At 37.3% G+C, this 22,298-nt stretch overlaps 1 protein-coding gene across 14 annotated transcripts in view; it reads left to right on the top strand.

The window, feature by feature from the left end:
• BTRC (beta-transducin repeat containing E3 ubiquitin protein ligase) overlaps nucleotides 1-22,298 on the top strand; it is a 201,387-nt gene that overhangs the window by 68,929 nt on the left and 110,160 nt on the right. For 10 of the 14 annotated variants that reach the window (XR_010146683.1, XR_010146682.1, XM_063781063.1 and 7 more), the window contains one exon: nucleotides 6,309-6,416. The exons of the other annotated variants lie outside the window; for them this stretch is intronic. Coding sequence is in view for 8 of the 10 variants with exons in the window: in XM_016919157.4 (XP_016774646.1) it covers nucleotides 6,309-6,416 (108 nt within the window). In the remaining 2 variants the exon portion in view is untranslated. The remainder of the gene's footprint in view (nucleotides 1-6,308; nucleotides 6,417-22,298) is intronic. 14 annotated transcript variants of the gene reach the window in all.

Here is a 22,298-nt window from a genome sequence, read left to right on the forward strand (position 1 = left end):
GCCGGCAGCCCCAGCTACTCAGGAGGCTTAGTCAGGAAAATCACTTGAACCTGGGAGGCGGAGGTTGCAGTGAGCCGAGATCATGGCATTGCACTCCAACCTGGGCAACAAAAGTAAAACTCCGTCTCAAAGAAAAAAAAAGAATCCTTGTTTTAGTTTTACCACAACCTTGTGCAATAAGGCTGGGCAGATATGATTATCCTATCTGACAGGTGGGAGTTTTGTTTTTGGAGTGAACTAAATTGGGATTCTTAAGAGGCAATCATTGGATTTGTAGGTAAAGTCTGAATGTATTACATGATTATGGTATACTGCATTTCTCTGAATTTCTTAGTTGATATAGTAGTGAAAAGGGAATTCTTCTATTCCATGGCTTAAGGATACGTAAACTCTCAGTACAGCAATCTTTTTATTGTTGATTATTATAGCTTCTATTACTCCTAGAAGTTGACCAACAGGGACCTTAATTTAGGAGATTTTGTCATTCAGCTTTCGTATAGTAAATGCTGAGGCTAGCCCTTTGCCTGCAGGGCTATCAGTGAAGAGGATCTGTGACATTACTCCAGACAGCCAAGTGTAGGGGGAAGAGTTGAGATTTTCAGTGTTCTCTGTGTAAATGAATTGTGCCATTGAACCTGGTGGGCACTAGATACTATATTCTTCTTGAAGCCCTGGAGGCCCTTCATTGCAATCTTGTTTTTTCAACTTTTATTTTAAAATTGGGGTATATGTGCAGGTTTGTTACAGAGATATACTGCACGATGCTGAGGTTTGGAGTCTGAGTGAATCTCACCCAGGTAGAGAGTGCAAAGTACCCATAGGTAGTTTTTTCAAGCTTTACCCCCTTTGTCCTCCCACCTTTTGTATTCCTCAGTGTCTGTTCCCTTCTTTATGTCCATGTGTACTCAAGGTTTTGTTCCTGTGTATAAGTGAGAAAATGTGGCATTTGGTTTTCTGTTTCTGCATTAGTTCACTTAGGATAATGGCTTCTAGCTGCATCCATGTTCTGCAGAGGACATGATTTCATTATTTTTTATGGCTACTTAGTATTCCTTGGTATATGTGTACTGCATTTTCTTTATCCAGTCTTCCATTGATGGGTACCTGGGTTGATTCTGTGTCTTTACTATCGCATTGCAGCATTTCAATTTTTTTTCTGATTCAGGTAGTAGAAAACATGTTCAGTCTTATTTTTTTCTGTGCTGTGTATGCTTTTTAAAGGCTAGTGAAGTCATTCAGTTGGATAACAACAATTGTAATACATTGTTATACTCTTCAACTTTCTTTGATTTTGCAAAGGAGAGTCAATTGGGGTGAAGTTAGGTGGGAACTGAGCTGAAGAAACTAATATGTGCTGTGCAGGGCTGGATTTGTGTAGGATGCAGTCATTATCTGTTAACTTTGTCATAGCTTTTGAGACTGCATGTAAGGAGTAGGTGATTTGCAAGTTATTTAACAGTTAACAGAAGGTAAATATTTAAACAGGAGAAATGCGTAGTTGCTGCTTAGTTTAGAACCTGCTTTTTTTTTTTTTTTTTTTTCATTAAAAAAAAAAATGTTTTTTAGCCAGGCGTGGTGGTGCACGCCTGTAGTCCCAGCTACTGGGCAGGCTGAGGCAGAAGGATTGCTTAAGTCCAGGAGGTCAAGGGTGCAGTGAGCTGTGATCGTGCCACTGCACTCCAGCCTGGGCAAGAGAGTGAGACTCTGTCTCAATAAAAGGAAAGAAAGGGAAAAAAAATTAAGTATAGAAAGAAAATTTTAGGAATTTAAATATAATTTGCAAGGAAAAACAACAAAAACAGTCCAAACTTTAAGTAGAAAACTATGTGCTTTTCAGGTATTTTAAAGGTAAATTTTAAAGGGCATTATTTATTAAATGTTGAAGGACAGAAAACATCTTACATATTTGTCAGAAACTGACCAATCAGAATGGCCCTGAAATGTATAGACTTAATAAGGATAGTAACCAAAATGGCAGTCCTTTCCACTCTGTTCCTCATTGCCCAAATTTGCTATTTTCTCCTTCTTTTACGAAATGCTTCTAAATGTGAAGATAGAAGGGAAACAGGTAGAGTAAAAGTTATAGCCCACTCCATTTATTTTGTAATAATATTTTTTCTCAGTGTTAAGTGGCATTTACCAGTATAGATAAGATTAATTGTTACAAAACAAACCAATTTGAAGATTAGTTTTTAAATTGAGCCATAATATATAAAATCTTATGGTAATGTGCAGATCTGACTATATTCAAGTGTAGTTTTCATACCCATACCAATTGTCTTGTAATAATCGGGAATGCATCCTCTGTGTGGTGTTTGCAAATTAATGCTATTTTGGAAATCACACTGGTATATCTAGTGGCTTTCCTGGGTGTATGTGGCTCATTACTGATTATAATTTTCTTTGGGAATTTTAGTTTAAGGGGATGGGGTAAGCACTTTCAAATTCTTTGTTGTTAGTAGTTTTGATGGAGGATAGGGATAAATGAATGAGGAAGAGAACGAGTAAGTAAACTCAGATAATTTATCAAGTACATACTACAAAAATAACACAGATTTTTATGTAAAATGGAGGAGACAAATCATTCACAAGAGGAAAGCCTTAAAAACTTACCAAGGAGCATTCACAAAAATAAATATGTATATTTTAATTTTAAAAAGAGCCCCAAGTCTGTGAATGAAAGGGTTCTGGTTGGTTTCTAGACCCAGCTGTGCTTGCTGTATGTCATGCAGGTGGCTTTAGTATGGTTAAAAGTGTCACCTGCCCTCTTGTGAAGGGAAGCAGGAGAAGCGACAAGCTACCTTCCAGTGCCTCCTCGATTTTCTTCCACTATTTCCTTTGTCCTTTTCCTGTGTTTTCATGCTCTATTTATTTACACCCACTTCTGACTTCTCTTTTTTCTCAGATTCAATCTTTCCTTCCGAATGACTGTGAGATTTTTTTCTACCCAGCACACACAGAAACTTAACCAATTGCATATGTACAGCATTTCCATTTCTTTTTTCTTTCTTTCTTTTTTTTTTTTTTTTTTTTTGAGACAGAGTCTTGTTCTGTCGCCAGGCTGGAGTGCAGTGGCACAATCTCAGCTCACTGCAACCTCCGCCTTCCGGGTTCAAGCGATTCTCCTGCCTCAGCCTCCTGAGTAGCTGGGACTATAGGCGTGCGCCACCATACCCAGCTAATTTTTGTATTTTTAGTAGAGATGGGGTTTCACCGTGTTGGCCAGGATGGTCTTGATCTCTTGACCTTGTGTTCCACCCACCTTGGCCTCCCAAAGTGCTGGGATTACAGGCGTGAGCCACCGTGCCCAGCCTGTGTACAGCATTTCTTATAACAATGAGTTACTTTTATGTTAAGGATTTTTTTTTTTTTTTTGAGACGGGTCCCTTCCTTCCTTCCTTCTTCTCTTTCTTCTCTTACTTTCTTCTCTTTCTTCTTTCTTTCGACAGGGTCTTGCTTTGTTGCCCAGGCTGGTGTGCAGTGGCATGATCACCGCTCATTGCTGCCCTGATATCCCTGGCTCAAGCAGTCCTCCCATCTCAGCCTCCCCAAGTAGCTAGGACCACAGGCATGTGCCACCGTGCCCAGCTATTTTTTAAATTTTTTGTAGAGATGGGGTCTCCCACATTGCTGAGGCTGGTCTTGAACTTCTAGGCTCAAGGGATCCACCTGCCTCGCCCTCCCAAAGTGCTGGGATTATAGGATTGAGCCACCACATCTGGCTCCAGGACAGTGTCTACTACCAGAACAGCATTTAATAAGTATTTATTGAATAAATGATTAAAATATTAGCCTTAAGAAAATTTTAGTATCATTTACTTAAAAAATTAGCAAAGCATTCTTAATACTTATAAAGAAGTAATATGAGTAGAATGTGATTCTCAACAGCAAGGAAGCTTTTTTTACCCTATTTTCTCCATTCTCTTTCTGTTGCCTTCTCCTTCCAATATGAGAATCTCTGCTATTAAGAACCGCTGGCAGAGACTGAAATTAGTATACATAATTCTAAGGAGATATTGATGTAAATGGTCGATATGGATTGGCAGGATGACAGGGAGAAGGAAATTATAAGTTTAAAGATAGGGGTAAGATGAGTATTTGAACAAAATATCAAGGTAGGTAGTTAGCTAGAGTGCCAGGGCCAATTAGAAGATTAGAGAAGGTGAGTTGATGTTGGCAGTGGGGGAAATGTTAGATTGACAGAGTGCTTGGATTTCATACAGTAGATATAGGGAGCCCTCATGAATTATTGATGAGAGTGACATGATAACAAAGTGAAGACAATTATTTTTCTATTTAGCTGCTGTTTATAAAATGGATCGTAGCTTGAGGTGAGGAAACATTGGAAACAGTGAACAAAGTTCAGAGATTGTTGGAGTAATTCAAAGCAGTTTAGCTGTTTTGCTTGGTATGTTATCTGGTGATGCCTTTAGCAGATACCCTTCTTTTGAACCCCAGTGTCCACTTTATGACTGAGGGATGGATGGAGGCAGGAGGAAGAATTCTGCACTAGAAAGCAACAGGCCAAGATTCTAGTCCCTACTTCCCTACTTTGTAAATTCATAATCATGGATAAATACTTAATTTTTCCTGGGCATCAGTCACCTTACCTATAAAATGAGGATAATGTATTAAGCGTAGTCCTATGGGTGGTAAATAAAATGAGGATAATGATCTAAAATCAGGGGATATACATAGATCTCCTTTGGATTTATTTGCAGCCCATTATCTATCTATCTTTATTTAGATAAGAGACGGGATCTTGCTGTGCTGCCCAGGCTGGATTTGAACTCCTGGGCTCAAGCAATCCACCCATCTCAGTCTTCTGAGTAGCTTGGACCACAGGCACAAACCTCTTGCATGGCTCTCATTGTCCATTTATCAATTTTAGATGGTGTAAACAGTGAATACCGTATTTTGTTTCCCAATATTACTTTCTACAACTATATTGTTTTAAGGAGAAAAAAGTCTATGACAATATAAAATATTTCAAAGTCTGTAATTTTAAGGTTTAATGTTACCTATATTGACTACTATATTTTAAAATATGTATCCCTGTTTTTATATGTGCCATGATTAGGTATTTAGTTTTTTAGTTATTATTAGACTGTAATAGCACTCAAGTTGATGGATAAAACTTCATCCTGGGATACTTTTAGAGAAACATGAAGAATATAAAAATAGTTTTGAAAAGTATGGTTTCTTTCTTACAAAGCTATAGCTGCAATAATACTAATGTCAGTTACTTAGAGCTACTAGAAATGTGTAATTTCTACCTTTTTTGACTACTGAATATACCATATATATTATATATATGTACATTCTTAGGTATTTTTGTTTGTTTGTTTAGAAGGTTTTAATACCAACAGCTTTCTAGGTTTCTTCTTCTTCTTCTTCTTCTTCTTCTTCTTCTTCTTCTTCTTCTTCTTCTTCTTCTGGTTCTTCTTCCTCTTCCTCTCCCTCTCCCCTCCCCCCCTCCCCTCCCTCCCTTCCTCCTCCTCCTCCTCCTCCTTTTTCTTCTTCTCTCTCTCTCTCCTTTCTCTCTCTTTTCTCTCTCCTTTTTCTCTCTCTCTCCTTTCTCTCTCTCTGTGTCCCTGTCTCTCTTTGTTGTTGTTTTCCCTTCTGTTTGGGTTGTTTCTTCTCCCCGCCTTATACCCCCCACCCCCCACAGACCCCAATCCATCTGGAAAGATGAAGAGGCAGCTGCTATGGTAACTGTGCATTTTGGTTAATGAATAGCAGACTAACAAGATACATAAAACATACGCAAACTGTGCAGAGTTTGTTGCTGTCAAAGCCGTAGGGATACAATACTTTTTCTTTTCCTTCTTAAAAAAAAAAAAACTCTCTTGGCTGTGGTGTTTTGTTTTCTAATTTACCATTCCTAATATTGTAATGTTTCTGTGAACTCCTCCTCTTTCTGCTTAGTCTGCACAGTATTACACCCTGTGGTGAGTTTATGGGAGCTGAGTTGAGGTGCATAGAGGAAAATAATTGATCAACTGGATTAAGAAGTAGATTTCCTTTAGACTGATACATAGAAGAATAGGGACAAAATTTTTTTGACTAAATGTTTGGTTTTTTGAACGATAACTTCTTTTTTTACCTCCTTTCCTTTTGGCCACTACTGCCCCTTTTGGGATTCTCTCTGGGGTTAAAGCCAGTAAGTAGTGTGTTTCTTAAAGATGTTTCTATCATAAAGGTCAGCTGCAACTGGAATATTGCGTTCAGCCAAGCCTTAAAAATTCCTGTAATCTGTGCCATCCTGTCTCATACTGTCCCATCTCATAGTTGTCCTCTCTCTGCAGTGCTCTATGCCCAGGTCTCTGTGGCTGGGCTGCTCCAGCCTGGCGGACAGCATGCCTTCGCTGCGATGCCTGTATAACCCAGGGACTGGCGCACTCACAGCTTTCCAGGTACTTTCTCTGTCTCTGTGGGTTATTTGCGGGCATTAGTGTATGTGTCTAATTCATTAGTATGTGCCTCCTCCTTTCCCATACTTTACTTATGTTCATCTTTTCTCCTTCATATTGCCTGTATCTCACATCACTCAGTACTCCTTTAATGATTAGTTTATAATGTAGATCCAGACTGATCCACTCTTAAGACAGTGTCATCATGATTGGTTACAAAAATTGACATAGTACAGCTTGACTGTTGGCTTTCAGATCAAGTAGAAGTATGATAGTAAATTTTAAAGTAATCTCAATAAATAGCAGTTCAATACGTAATATTTGCTCTGGACCTACATAAAGCCAATTAGTATAATCAATCAATTAATTACAATCAGTTTCCTGAACATTTTCTTATTTTTTTTAAATGATTACTCAAAGTATAAAGTGCCCTCTTCAGAGTATCTCCTGGTAATTATACTACTAAGTATATATTTTTTATAACTGTTTTATTTATATCTTGATTAACATTTCTAATTTCTAGGTGGAAAAACCTTTGAGACCTTTAGGTACAGTATTCACCTTGAGACACTCTAGCTAGTGTTTCATGAATTAACAGATTCCAGTTCTCCTCAGCCTTTTTTTTTTTTTTTTTTTTTTTTTGAGACGGAGTCTTGCTTCATGGCGCAAGCTGGAGTGCAGTGGCGTGATCTCAGCTCACTGCATCCTGCGCCTCCTGGGTTCAAGCAATTCTCCTGCCTCAGCCTCCTGAGTAGTTGGGATTACAGTTACGCGCCACCACGCCTGGCTAATTTTTGTATTTTTAGTAGAGACGGGGTTTCACCATGTTGGCCAGGCTGGTCTCGAACTCCTGACCTCAGGTAATCCACCCATCTCGGCCTCCCAAAATGCTGGAATTACAGGCAAGAACCACCGCACACAGACCCCTCAGCCTTTCTTAGAGGCCAGGATGTCAGTTCCAGGATGTGCGAGAAACTTATAGAGAAATAATGTGGAAAATTGTAGACAAAAACGTAGGGAAGAGTTTGGTGCTCATTGCTTACAGATTAGGGTACCATACATGATTGTTTTCTTGGCTGAGTCTTATCTGCGTACCTCAGGTATTTGGAATTTGTGTTTAGCATTTTATAGTAATACACAACAAATTAGTTTTTATATTAATATTTGCCTGCTTTTAACCTGTTGTTCATATCTATTTAGAAGAATTTCAAAGATAGGCTGTAAGTGTCAGAATGCTTGTGACTAAATTTTAGCTAAAAGAGGGGAACTTAGGTTTTCCACATTCCTAACCTATGCTAAGAGTTGTTAATTTTTAATGATACTATTTAGTGATCATAAAGCTGGATATTTTCATTTTTCCTTTACAAAATTTAATATCTTAAGATTTTCAGTTTTCCTTTACAAAATTTAATATTAAACTTCCTTGGCTTATACTATGAGATACAATATAGTAAAGCATGCAGGTTCTAAAATTAGCTAAATCAAGTCTTGAATATTGTCTTTGTCACTAGTGGTATGATCCTGAACTTATTTCCTTATCTGTAAATGGATACTATAGTAAGGGCATGCAGTGATGGTAGCTGCTTTTATCATGATCGTTATAAACATTATTGCTATTATTGGAGAGTAATTGATATCCTGAGACTGCTTATTTATTTCAAAGTGAAATATCTTTTTTTTCCTTTTTTTTTTTTTGAGACAGTCTTGCTCTGTTGTCCAGGCTAGAGTGCAGTGGCACAATCTCGACTCACAGCAACCTCTGCCTACTGGGCTCTAGTTATCCTCCTACCTCAAACTTCCGGGTAGCTGAGACTACAGGCACACAACCACACTTGGCTCATTTTTCTATTTTTTTTGTGGAGATAGGGTTTCACCATGTTGTCCAGGCTGGTATCAAACTCCCCAGCTCAAGTGATCTGCCTGCCTCAGCCTCCCAAAGTGCTGGGATTACAGATGTGAGCCACTGCACTTGGCTGTATCCTATATTTTTAACTACATATCATACTGACAAGGTTCTGCCATTGAAGAATCCATAGTCTAGTTTGTTGGTTTTTTTGTTTTTTTTTTTTTTTTAACCTTTTCGGGGTTGCAGTTAGTTTAGGCGATCTGCAAAGTCTGAGGGAATTGTAGTGCCTAAAAGGCTGCTCCTACTTCAGAAACTAGTTTCATGTTTAGAGGCCCCCACAACCACTCTTAGGTTTGATAACTTGCTAGAAAGGACTTAGAATTCACTGAAAACAATTATACTTACAGTTTATTACAGGGAAAGGACACAGGTTAAAATTAGCCAAAAGAAGAGACACATAGGGCAGAATCTCGGAAGGATCCAATTGTAGAACTTCCTGTCATCCTCTCCCCATGGAGTCATGGATGGCATTACTGCCTCCCAGCCGCAGTGTGTGACAATACTCACAGAGTATTACCAACCATGAAATTGACCTGAGCCTTTGGTGTCCAGGTATTCACTGGGGCTCTATCACATACTGCTCACATGGCTGACTTCTAGTCTCTTATTTCCTCATGGTGTTGAAACTTATAGGTATGGTTTAGTGCCCCCAACATGAATCACATTTGTCCAGTCGCTAAATCTCTCAGGGAAGCAGAGATACTCTCACCAGACAAGAAGTTCCAGGGGCCCAGAGACCGCTTTCCAGTAGCCAAGTGAAGAGTAATTCTTCACTACACAGGGGTCATGGATCTCTTTGGGAATCTGATGAGAACTATTGATCTTGGGTATTTGGCAACATTGTGTTGAATACTTTACATACATATATAGATGTTTATTATATTTCTATTTTATGAAATGATTGAGAGCTATTAAATCACATGATTCTAAAAGTGTAATCTCCCAAGCTGATAAATTCTAGGAAGGGAATGTTCAAGGAGCTGTAAGAATATATAAAAGGGGGACCCAATCTAACCTGAAGTTTGAGGTAAAGAAGATCAGGTAATCAATGTTTAAGAGCTGAAGGATGAATAGGAATTAACTTGATAACAGGGAGGGATGGAGGAGAAGGAGGACATTTCAGGCCTAAGGAAGAGTCAGTGCAAAGGCCCCAAGAGCCAGTGAGGCTTGGTGCATTTAAGGACCCTACTGAAAACAAGACTGTTGTTTCAGAGAATAAAGAGAAAGGGGAGAATAGAGTGAGAAAAGACTGGGGAAGCTTGATCACTGAGGTCTTATGGGCCATTCAAAGTGTGTAGTTTAGTCTTGATTCTAAGAATAGTAAGTCACTGAAAGGATTTAAGCACAAGTTTTACCTGATCTGATTTGCATTACTCTGGCTATAAGAAGATGCATTTAGATATGTTACTCTGGCTATAAAAAGGATAATTTCAGTAGTTGAAGAGAGAGATGATGGCAGCTTGGTTTTGGACCCAGGATCTTTAAATTCTTAAAAAATTATTGAGGACCCCAAAGTGCTTTTGTTTATATGGCTTATATCTATTGATATTCACTATATTTGTAATAGGAATTAAGAAAAAAAAAATTAAATATTCTTTAATTCACCTAAAGACTATAATAAACCTGTGGCATATAATGCAAATAACATTTTTATGAAAAATATATTTTTCAAAAAAAATTAAGACTAGTGTATTACATTTTTATGAATCTCTTTAATGTCTGGATTAAGAAAAGACAGCTGGATTCTCATGTCTGCTTCTGCACTCAATCTATTGTGGTTTGTTATTTTGGTTGACATATGTGAGTAATATCTGACCTGGCATAGGTATATAGTTTGAAAGGGAAAGATATTTTAATACCATTTTCAGGTAGTTGCAGTTTCTTGAAGATTAGTTGCAGTATAGTATCTGAAGCCTTATCAATGAACTTCCTCTGTTATTGTATTAAAATCCATTGGTCTCAGTTTTTTTCAATAAATTATGCTGGAACAATTGGATATCCTTGTGCAAAACAATGAACCTCAACGGTTATACTGCACTATATACATAAATTAATTTGAAATGGATCATAGACCTAAATCGGAGTTAAAATGTATAAAACTAATAGAAAATGTGGCAAAAATAATCATTGTGACTTTGGGTTAGGCAGAGATTTCTTAGCTAAGATACAAAAAATATGAACCATAAAAGAAATAACTGATAAATTGGACTTCATCACTGTTTAAAAATTCTGCTTTTCAAAAGACACTTTAAAAAAATGAGCAGGAACCAGGTACAGCAGTGCATGCCTGTAGTCCCAGCTACTCAGGAAGCTGAGGCGGGAGGATTGCTTAAGCCCAGGAGTTCAGGGCTATAGTGCCTGTGAAAAACCACTGCTTAAGAACAGCCTGACTAACATGGCTGAAACCCCATCTCTACTAAATTTGCGTTTTTAGTAGAGACGGGGTTTCAGCCATGTTGGCCAGGCTGTTCTTAAACTCCTGTCTTCAGGTGATCTGCCCACCTCGGCCTCCTAAAGTCCTGGGATTACTGGCATGAGCCACTGCACCTGGCCTCAACAAGATTATTATTATGTCTTGTGTAGCAAAAATGGGCTTATGTACTGGTTTTACCCTATCAATTCAATAATTTGTTCTATGTCAGGTTCAGCACACACAGGTGCTTGATAATGCTGGTTGACTAATAGGCAGAAACTGGATTTGAATCTAGTATCTTCTCTGCCCACCTACTGGAATTACAGCAGTCTTAGTGCATTTGCATCCTTCTGGTTTAGGTTTTATTTTATTTACCTAGATTTTTATTTAGGTAAATTATTTACTTAGATTTTTATTTAGGTAAAATTTACATACAGTGAGATACATGGATCATAAGTGTACTCTTAGGTGAGTTTTGACAAATGTATACTTTTGTGTAACCTTCAATTTCAAGATACACAACAGTTTCATAATCTGAGTTTCCTCATACTCCTTTCCAGTCTGTACCCATCCCCCATATGCAATTACTGTTCTGATTTGTCACCAAGAATTTGTGTTGCCTATTCTTGAACTTACTTCATATGAATGCCATCATATAGTGTACATTCTTTGTGTCTGTTTTCTTTCAATCAGTATGATGTTTTTAAGATTTATCCATGTTACGTATATCAGTAGTTCTCTTTTATTGTTAAATATATTTCATTATATTAGTACACCACAATTTGTTTATCCATTCATTTATTGATAGGTATTTGGATTGTTTCCAATTTTGGCCTATTATTAATAAAGCTACTATAAACAGTTTTGTATAAGTCTTTTTTTTGGCATGTATTTTTATTTCTCTTAGGTACATGTCTAAGAATGGAATTTGTTGGGTCATAGAGTAAGTGTATTTTTAACTTTAAAAGAGACAGTGAAGCAATTCTTCAAAGTGGTTGTCACAGTAGGAATACCCATTTTTACTAATATTGACAAATATGTTAATGAAATGTCTCATTTAATGTAATGGCTTCATGACTTCTTTTTTTTTTTGATCATTGGATTCTTTTAGTAAGTTTGAAGCATCTTAAGTCAAAATTCTTATGGCAATAAAGAAGGAGGAGCTATGGAGTCATTGCTGAATTTGTTGGATTATTCCCAGTAGCTCAAATTGAAACCACAGCATTGAGATGGTTTGAAAACTAGTGACAGGAAAGATGCTGAAAAAAGTTGTTAGAATAAATTCTATGGGGATATGTTTAGTTTGAGGATATTTTTATTTTCATCATTCCATTGATTTATCCTGGAAAGTGTATGAGTGATTAGAAGATTTCTGTTGATTACCAGTATATATATTTGATGGAATCATTTGCTCATTCCCAGCAAATGGTGATCCTATAATCTATAATATTAAATGAGAATGAGCAATAGAGTTAAAGTAATTAAAAATAGCTGAGTAATTAAGATTCTTTATTTTGCTTTAGATATTGAAAGAGAAGAGAAATGAAATTCTGACTGTAAGAATATAAGTAAGGGGCCGGGCACGGTGATGCACGCTTATAATCTCAGCACTTTGGAAGGCCAGGGCTGGCGGATCCCATGAGCCCAGGAGTTCGAGACCAGCCTGGGCAACATAGTGAGACCCTGTCTCTACAAAAAATTAGCTGGGTGTGGTGGTACTCACCTGTCCCAGCTATCTGGAAGGCCAAGGTGGGAGGTCAAGGCTGCAGTGAGCCATGATTGCGACACTGCATTCTAGCCTGGGTGACAGAGTGAGACCCTGTTTCAATTAAAAAAAATATATAGATAGATAGATAGATTTATATGGCCCTAGAATACTTTAGCTATCAAGTGTAACCAGTAATTTTAGGAAAATCTCGAGCTAAGTGAAACGTGATATTTTAACATTAGCTAGGGTTCCATGTCAAAGATTGAAATTGTATTGAATTCAGGAGAGATGTTGTATTTTATTACTTAAGAATGCTTACAAGTCTACTGAATTTTACCATGTACAAAGTGAAATGTTAAAATGGAACAATACTAGGAAAATTAAGCATTATTCATTATATATATGGAAAACTTAATTTTACATTTGAGATTTTAGAGGAATATGGATTATCGAATTGAATATACATTAACATTCAAATTCTATTACAAAACAATACCATAAGGAAAATTATCCTGTGACAGAAATGCTTCTCATTCTGTAGCTGATACCCTCTCTATTGTATATGAATAATTTCTGTGTAGCACAATTTCTGTATAATAAATGTAGTTATTTTTTATGTATATGTTAACATTTGACTTGTATTTATCCCAGCTACACCCTTCACCTTAGGGGTTTGCAGGGAATGACAAATCAAACATGTTTTTATTTGTTTGTTTGTGCAGAAATGTTTTGTTCTCCTAATAAAATGAATTATTGTTTATTATGGAATATGTACATTATTTGGTAAATATATAAACAAGAGTATCACCCATATGCCTTCCACTTTAAGATAATTATTGCTAGATTAACATGTTAGTGTCCTTTGATCTGGAATGACTTATCCATCCATGTGTGCCTGTGCGTGCACACACACACACACGCCCAAATAATGGTTTCATTTTTAAGTATTTTTATTACATTTAATTAAATTATGAGATATACAGCTAAAACATTTAATATTCATTGTAGAAAATACAGAGAAGTAGAAAGAAGGAAGGATTTTAAATGTCCTCCCAGAGATTACCATTTCAGTGATACTAGTAATTTCTGAATTTCACCTATATCATATTGCTCAAATTCTACATTCATCATCTGGTAATACTGATTTTGGTCACTGTTTATCTCATAGATAGCTGCTCACATGTTTTTGAATTGAACAAAGTTTGAATTTGGCTTATATCTGACCACCACCTCCCTCTCATGTAATTGTTAGTCATTTCAAATTTTGCAGTTCCCCAAAGGTGCAGTGTTCTTTTATATATCTGTGTCTTTCCATATACCGTTCTGCTTACCTGAAAAACCCCTCCACAAACACCTATTGTTCCTTACCCACTCTCTGCCTTTGTCTACCTAATCTTCAAGATTCAGCTCAAGCTGAGCTAGAATTAAAGTCTTCCCTGATCTTTATCTTCTCTCTCTTAAACTAGTCAGAGGATCTGTACCCAGAGCATGCATGGAATTCTGTGCCCTGTAAAATTGACATGAAGAAAAGGAGTATTCATTTTCGTACTTGATTCTTTAACAAAAAATTCCTGATTGGGTCTAACTTTTTACGTGTGTTGGATTAGATGGTCATATACAGAAGGGAAAGAATAGCAATATAAGTCTTCTCACGTCTATAATCCCAGCACTTTGGGAGGCCAAGGAGGGCAGATCACACAGTCAGGAGATTGAGACCATCCTGGCTAATGCGGTGAAACCCCGTCTTTACTAAAAATACAAAAATTAGCCGGGCGTGGTGGCGGGCGCCTGTAGTCCCAGCTCCTCGGGAGGCTGAGGCAGGAGAATGGCATGAACCCGGGAGGCAGAGCTTGCAGTGAGCCGAGATCGCGCCACTACACTCCAGCCTGGGCGACAGAGCGAGACTCTGTCTCAAAAAAAAAAAAAAGTCTTCTCATTAGCAATATAAGTAATCTAATTTTATGTTTTTATGTCTCACACATACACATACATATATACTACATTGTGTCAAATTAGTAAGTACAAAACTTTTGTGTATGAATTTAAGTTTTCTATTTAAAAGAAAGTACATAATTAGTTTTACCAAAATATAGTTGCTACTGTTCATTGTAGTTTCTACCCTTTATATGAGCCATTGTTTGGGGGAGTACTTGTTTTGTTACTGGTAATAAACTACAAGGGAAATTTGTAATATAATATTAGTATATTTCCCCTAGATTTTTAAAAAGCAGGTCATTATTTTTTTAAGCACTTCAACTGCAGCACAGTGCAATCTTTTGGGGAGAATTGGTAAAATGAGGATAAAATTAGTACAGGATTCCAGCAGCTTGAAAATAACACAATATTTGACCAAAATCTCTTTTGTATTCCCTACTCTGGTTCAATTCCAGTAGTCCTGGAAATGTGCCTATGGACTATTTACAGTGAGATTATAAAACTGAATCATGATTTTGGTGAATAGAAGCCAGAGCATGTGGCTACAGCACCCCAGCTGGCAGTAAGCTCTCCCTAGGTTTATGAATGTAGTTAGATGGTCCCCAACTGTTTACAAGACAGCAGAGGTGAGATCTTTGATTGACAAGTCAGAAATGCATTAGATCATTCTCTCTGCCAGTCTCTGGTTCATGCTGTTAAAAATGTCAGCCTCCAAGTTTGAATGGCAGCCTGAGGGCCTTAGAAGCTTTTTGTTTTCTGAGATGGAAACACAAATTGGATGTGTGCCTGAGCGCTTCATCCTGGGCTGTAATTTCATCTTTTAGCTAAGAACCACAAGGTACACGAGCAAAGCACACTGTAAACAATAATACTGTGGAAAAAAAATAAACAAGGTCGTGTTTCTGGTACGTTGATCCGATGGTGTCCTGACCTCTATCACGTTGAACATCTCCACTCTGATTGCTGTTCCCTTTGGCATTACAATGAGAGAAAGAGAGACTGACATAGGAAGAAAAGATTTAAAGTTGCAGTATCGTTGCACATTCCTTGTATTGGCTATGAAATATTGAACTGTCAGAATGTGACACTTGGTTTTTTAAGCAACCTTTCTTGTTTGAGGTGTTTGCAGTTCATTCCTTTCTCCGCCATTTGTCTGCTTTCATTGATAGGGTTGGAAGTAGTTGCCTTAAATGCATGAAGAGGGACAGTGTTAAAGAGAAGTGGTGCTGATGGAGCCAAACAAACTTAACACTGGAAAATAAATGCAGGCTGTGGGGCAAAGGAGATAAACTTGGGTTAGTGTATTATTAATAGTGGAATTTATGGAACACCCTATTGTAAGGAAGAATCAGGTTAGGTCCCATTTCTGTTTTTGTGGAGGCAGGAAGTTGGGAAGGTGGTATTGGGTAAAGAGATGCAGTGACATAGTTTGTTAAACTGATAGCCTACTATATGGCAGTATTGCCAGGCCAATCAGAATTCACCCAGCTATTTTATTTATTGCTCTTATTATCCAGTGTCTTTAACAAGTGGTGAAATTATAGAAGACTTTAAAATTTGGGGAAGAAAAATATTTTTTTAATGTGGAAAATGTGTATTTATAGTAAGAAAGCTCATTAGGTAATATGGAAGAAACATTATGCTTATATTAGTCCAGCTTATGCCAAATGAATAGAAAAATCTTCCTTATAAAACCACCATATATTTCTTGGAAAATATTTTGTAGTAATAAAATGAGTTTTCTATTATGTTTTAAATTACATCTTTTTTTTTCAAGCTATGAGTAGGAGTTTATAAATTACAATACATCTTAAAACAACATATATATTTTTTCTTCTAAGGAAGCACTATTGATGTATGCTTTCATTTTCATCCATTTTGGGGCATTGAATTTACAAGTAAAGTTTTAACTGAGAATGAATGGCCTTTTGCAGTTCTTCTGGAGTATGGAAAAGAGTTTGTATTGAAAGTTCCTCAATGGCTGGGCACTGTGGCTCATACCTATAATCTCAATACTTTGGGAAGCTAAGGTGGGTGGATCACTTGAGCTCAGAAATTCGAGACCAGCCTGGGAAACATGGTGAAACCCCATCTTTACCAAAAATACAAAAAATTAGCCAGTCATGGTGGTGCCAGTCTGTGGTCCCAGCTACTCGGGAGGCTGAGGTGGGAGGATCGCTTAAGCCTTGGAGGTGGTGGTTGCAGTGAGCCGAAATCATATCACTACACTCCAGCCTGGGTTGACAGAGTGAGTCTCCATCTAAAAAAGAAAAAAAAAGGCAACTATTTAGCTTAGCCCTCTCCTCTGAAAATGTGAAAGGCAAGAGCTGTTCTGCATCAGTCTAGTGAAATGCACTGGAAAAATGGTGTTGGTAATTCCTGCTTTGAGGTCATGCTAGAAAGAGAGAAGATAATACTTGTAAAATATAAGTCCTGCTCCTTTGTAGCCAGATTTTTGTCCTTACTTAAAAATATTGTGCTCAGAAAGTAATACCAAAAGGAGGGATATTAAGAACTAGTGATTGTTGTTTTTAAGTATTGCTCTGAATTTTTAAAGCATAAACATTGATGTAGATTTGCATTTAAGCTATGAGAACCCACTGTCTTGACTCAGTGGGGGAGTTTTCAAAAATCATTCTTGTAGAAATTGATTTCTCATTGGCTGATTTCTACAGGATGAATGAAAACAAACCATTTTTTGCAGTCTTAGAAGAATAAGAGGAATGCAAGTGTTTAAGAAATGAGACTGAAGTATGCTTTATGGAGTTTTCTAAATCTGGTACAAAGAAACTACAAAATTTCTTCTTATGTATTATGCATCAATACAGTGAAAATGCCTCACAGCTTATGGGCTTTTTACAACCACACCTTCACAATTAATGATTAGCTTTATTATTTAAACTCCAGGCTTGCCTCATGAGCAAACATCAGTGTATTCATAGAACCATAGAATTTCAGCATTGGACCAGACATCAGAGGCCATCTAGTCACATACGTCTCATAATGTAGAAATCCTTTATGAAATGTGTTTGGAAGGGAGTCATCTAATCTCTCCCTGATCACTACCATTATTGGTGAATCAAACTTCTTGAAGCATCTTGCTTTTACTTTGTTGGTTCTACTAGAAAGTTTTTTCTTGGCCAGGCGTGGTGGCTCATGCCTATAATCCCAGCACTGTGGGAGGCTGAGGCGGGCGGATTGCCTGAGCTCACGAATTTGAGACCAGCCTGGGCAGCATGGTGAAACCCAGTCACTACTAAAAATCCAAAAAATTAGCCAGGCGTGGTAGTACATGCCTGTGATCCCAGCTGCTTGGGAGGCTAAGGCACGCGAATCGCTTGAACCTGGGAGGCGGAGATAGCAGTGAGCCGAGATCACACCCACTGCACTGCAGCCTGGGCGACAGAGTGAGACTGTCTCAAAAAAAAAAAAAAGTGTAATAAGTCAAAATACAATGTAGACACGTCTTGTTTTGAACACAATTTAAATAATGTAATTTAATTACTGCCTAAGATTGCATATACTTCTTTGATTTGAATGATGGAAAAATTTCTAGGAACTTAGCCTGGGTTTGTTTCCTCATCTTTTCTTTGAAGCCAGAAAAGCATAGAAAAGCATATGTAAGCACTTTGACAAATGACATAATGTAGCGGCATATCAGAGTGGCACAGGTATTTTAAACCTAGCTCCAGTTCCTGAAGATGGTGAACATCTGCTTAGAGGTACTGTAGAGCTCCACAATGCACTAATTGAATTACTCTTTTCTGGAGTTGCGACTGCACTAATTGAATTAGAATCTCTTTCTCTCTCTCTCTGTCTCTGTGTGTGTGTGTGTGTGTGTGTAAATGAGATAATTCCAACCTTAACGGGAGAGACTATGAGAGACATGACTGATGGTGTGTACTGTGCTGCTATCTAATGGCAGCCTGTGGAACTACTACGTGGTCTCCAGGGAAGAGAAAATACAGCGTGACCTCAGTCTAACCCCATCCAGTTTAGTTCAGAAGGTCCCAGGATGTAATTTTGTAATTCTAAATTGAAAAGGAAAGAATGTGATAAATTTCTTTATTAAAAATTAAGATATATTTTATTAGGCATAAAGTTTTTAAGTACTAAGTTACAAATATTCAACTGAATTAAAAATTTCCTTTAACTGGTGAAAAAAAATCGAGTTGGTGGGTCATCTTTTTTCTCATTTTGTCCTTCAGTGACATAAACATAAAAAGGAATTAACGTTTTTGAAATGTTTTAGCATCATAGAAAGGATAAATGATACAGGGCTTGTTCATATTTTTAAATACAATTTTTTTCCTGGTTGTTAGAAATAAGGTGTTACCAGATTTTGCTTATATGTGATTATGCTTATATTAATTATAGCAGTATCAAAGTAAGTTGTACAGATCTCACTTGCTCTTTTTTTTTTTTTTTTTTTTTTTTTTTTTTTTGAGACGGAGTCTCGCTCTGTCACCCAGGGTGGTGCCATCTCGGCTCACTGCAAGCTCTGCCTCTCGGGTTCACACCATTCCCCTGCCTCAGCCTCCCGAGTAGCTGGGACTACAGGCACCCGCCACCATGCCCGGCTAATTTTTTTGTATTTTTAGTAGAGACAGGGTTTCACCATGTTAGCCAGGATGGTCTGGATCTCCTGACCTCGTGATCCGCCTGCCTCAGCCTCCCAAAGTGCTGGGATTACGAGCATGAGCCACCGTGCCTGGCCTCTGTTGCTCTACTTAATAGTTTAAAAATTAACTTTACCACAAATTTGGGCAAGTTTTAAACCCTCCTAAGTGAAGTCAGTTATTTTGTTCCTTTAAAAGAAAAAAAGAATCTTAGTCACAATTTACTGATTTTTGTAAAACATGCAAATGTAGTCCTGCGCAACATTAAAAGCAAATACACTGAGGACAACTCAACATGAAATATATTTTGATTCAGTTTAACTCTAGGCATTCTAACTTGTAAAAATGGCCCTTAACAGAAAAATACATATGTATAATCACTTGATTTATAGAATGTGTATGTGTGCATACAAAACCACTTCAGTGATAGAAAAGTGCTGTTGGTTACCATTCTGAGCATTTAAAACGATCACTTTCCATTTGATCATATTAAAGATATAGAAACAAGTATATAGCATAGAAAAGTTTTAATTTCTTCTATGTAATCTTCATTATTAAAATATGTTTGAATATGCCATTATTTTGTAGGCTAATTTGTTCTTCACTGTGAGATTGAGGTACTTAGATTTCTTGTATGAATAGCTCTCACTAAAATGACTATAATTTGTACTTTTTATATTGTCCTTAGGGACATTTTACTGATTTAGAAAATCCTTTTGACATCAAGTAGATGTAAGGCTTTACAAATAACATGGCCATTCACAACTAGCCACAACTCCGATTCGATTCACAGAGTACCTTTTATTTGCCAATTACTGTACAAAGTCTTAGGCATAAATTAAGATTCAGAACCTATCCTCAAGGAGCTTATAGTTATTTGTTATACATGTATTAAGTACTTATATACCAGTCACTATGCATATAATTACTAGTGTTAACCATTAGTCATATGTATTTTTTTCTGATTTATTGAGCTAGAGGTCTGGCTAAGGAAATGGTATACTTATGTTCATATCAGATATATCTCATCTCAGCAAAAAAGTGATAATGTATATTTCAGACTAGTCTGTGTCTTAAATGGTTTTCTCTTGCCTTTACATACCTTCTAAGGGAGCAGTGTTGTTTGTGATAGCTGTACATGTAGCTTAAAAAGAGATGATAATATTTGTTACAATGCCTCCTACTGGTTGATCATAGATTTTCAATCCTTGTTGTCTTCAGAACTGGTAGTTCCCACTGGTGATTTGATAGTTTGGGGCTTCTACTGAGGCTATAACTGAGAAAGAGTCTATTGCATACAAGGTATAAAGTGCTTCTTTAAACAGTCTGTTTCTAGAACCTAAATTGTCCTGGGACCAGCTCTTGATATAAAAATTCATAGAAACCTGTTTTTCACAGAGTGTGGTAACTCCTTGCCATAGTGCTGTAGTGTTAAAATTCACATTGGCCAGGTTGTTCTGTAAATTAAACACTGACAGCTACCCTCAGGGGAACAGCCAATGTATTTATGATGATGTGCTGATTACACAAAATACACTGCAAGCAGAAAACAGCTGCAGAGAATAAACCTCTTAAAAAGAATACAATTACAAATAGCACCCTCAGTATTTCTAGTGGTGAGTGTAGAATACAGCATGCTAATGCAAGTTTCTTACTTAGTCTGCCTGAAAACAAAAAATCTGAAGGAGATAAATTATGGTTGAATGCACATGCGGTGCCAGCATAGCAGTGAACAAATTTCCTTTCTCAAGAGCATGGCTGTTAAGTGCACAGATTTCAGGTGTGGAGTAGTCTAACCACCCTCCCTCATTTTGTTAGGTTTTATTAGTGGTTTTCTCATATATAGTAGGGCATGGCCTTGAGGTTATAGGGGCTCTAGACATTTGAAAGATATTACACAATGAATGGGGCAGGAGGGTAACTAAATTGTGGTTACAAATTTCTGGTAGAAACTCGATATGTTAGGGTTTAGTTATCGACATTTCATTTGAAGATACGACTATATATTTTCAGTGTTATTAATGGCATTGAAGATGGTGCCCTTGGAATTAATAAAAGGAGTCATGACTCTCTGGTAAGATCTTTCTGATTTCTTAGATTCTGTTTTTCAAGAATAATGGTGTTTTAGGACATTGGAATAGCTGATTGTATATTTGTAGGAGTATCAGCTCTCAAATATGTCCCTTTTCATTCCTGCATCTTACTGGTCACATGCATACAGGTAAGAAGATTAGAAAAAAAATTTTGTTTTCCCTATTTGAGATTCTCTCTGTTAGAGCTTAGGGTCAGTATCTATAAAATATATTTCAACTGCTGAGCATGCTAGCTTCTGTTTAAATCAGTAGAAAATATGTTGATCTTTCAAGACATAAATTTACTCAAGCCAACTGTAAGGTATAGCGCAGGGACATAGTGATTGGAAACAGTTCACTTCACCTGCCTGAAACTAAGAATCAACTCTTCAGTATATGGATCACTGGTATGTAATAATCGACTATTATCGGTCTGTCTGTTGGTCTCTTTTTAAATCAGTTTGGAACCTCCTGGAGTTATTTTCTTGGTCTACTGACATCAATCCCATGTGGCTGAGGAGTTGTGTATAATCGCTTTGGTTTAATCAATAGAATAATTGATAAACCAGATAAGATTTAAACTGATTATAGCCCCAGCAGAATTCCCCAGAGGCCTTGGACTCTCTTAATTTTGACATGTGTGTTGTGTACCCTGAGGATGAAGTGCAGTTTCAATTATCTGCTTTTATTTGCTTAATGACGGGGAGGGTGTTAAAGTCAAATGTTTAATTAACCCAGCAATGGGCTGCGTTGTCACTTACACACAGCTGATTGAGATATCTCATGGAGAATACTGAATAGGAATGATAATGTGGCACTGGGACGGAAGATTGCTTTTTCAATCCATTTGCTGGGTCACTGCTTTGAATGTCTTATTGGATGAAAGGCATTCAGCCTGGAGAAAAAATTCAGCATTTAAGTACATTTTGTTCTCTTTCCCCCCCACCCCCCCAACCCCCTCTGTGCTCAGAAGTTAACTAAAACAGATATGTTCTAGGTTTAATAAGCCATCCATGTACTAGTAAGAGATCAGGATAGCCAGTAGCCTCAAGCTACATAATTTCCTGTGGAAACGGAAAAATCCTACTAGCCTCTAAGGTATTCTAAATGTGAGCTCTTTTGTCCCTCACATCCTGTGTCCCTTGCCATTATTGTGAGGTTGTCTTTGGTTACTTGTCTCTTGCCTTTTTCTGTAGCATTTGCTAGATGTGCAGCTACCTCTAGGGCCAAAG

The sequence above is a fragment of the Pan troglodytes genome, chromosome 8 (genome assembly GCF_028858775.2).
Source record: "Pan troglodytes isolate AG18354 chromosome 8, NHGRI_mPanTro3-v2.0_pri, whole genome shotgun sequence".
NCBI lineage: Eukaryota > Metazoa > Chordata > Mammalia > Primates > Hominidae > Pan > Pan troglodytes.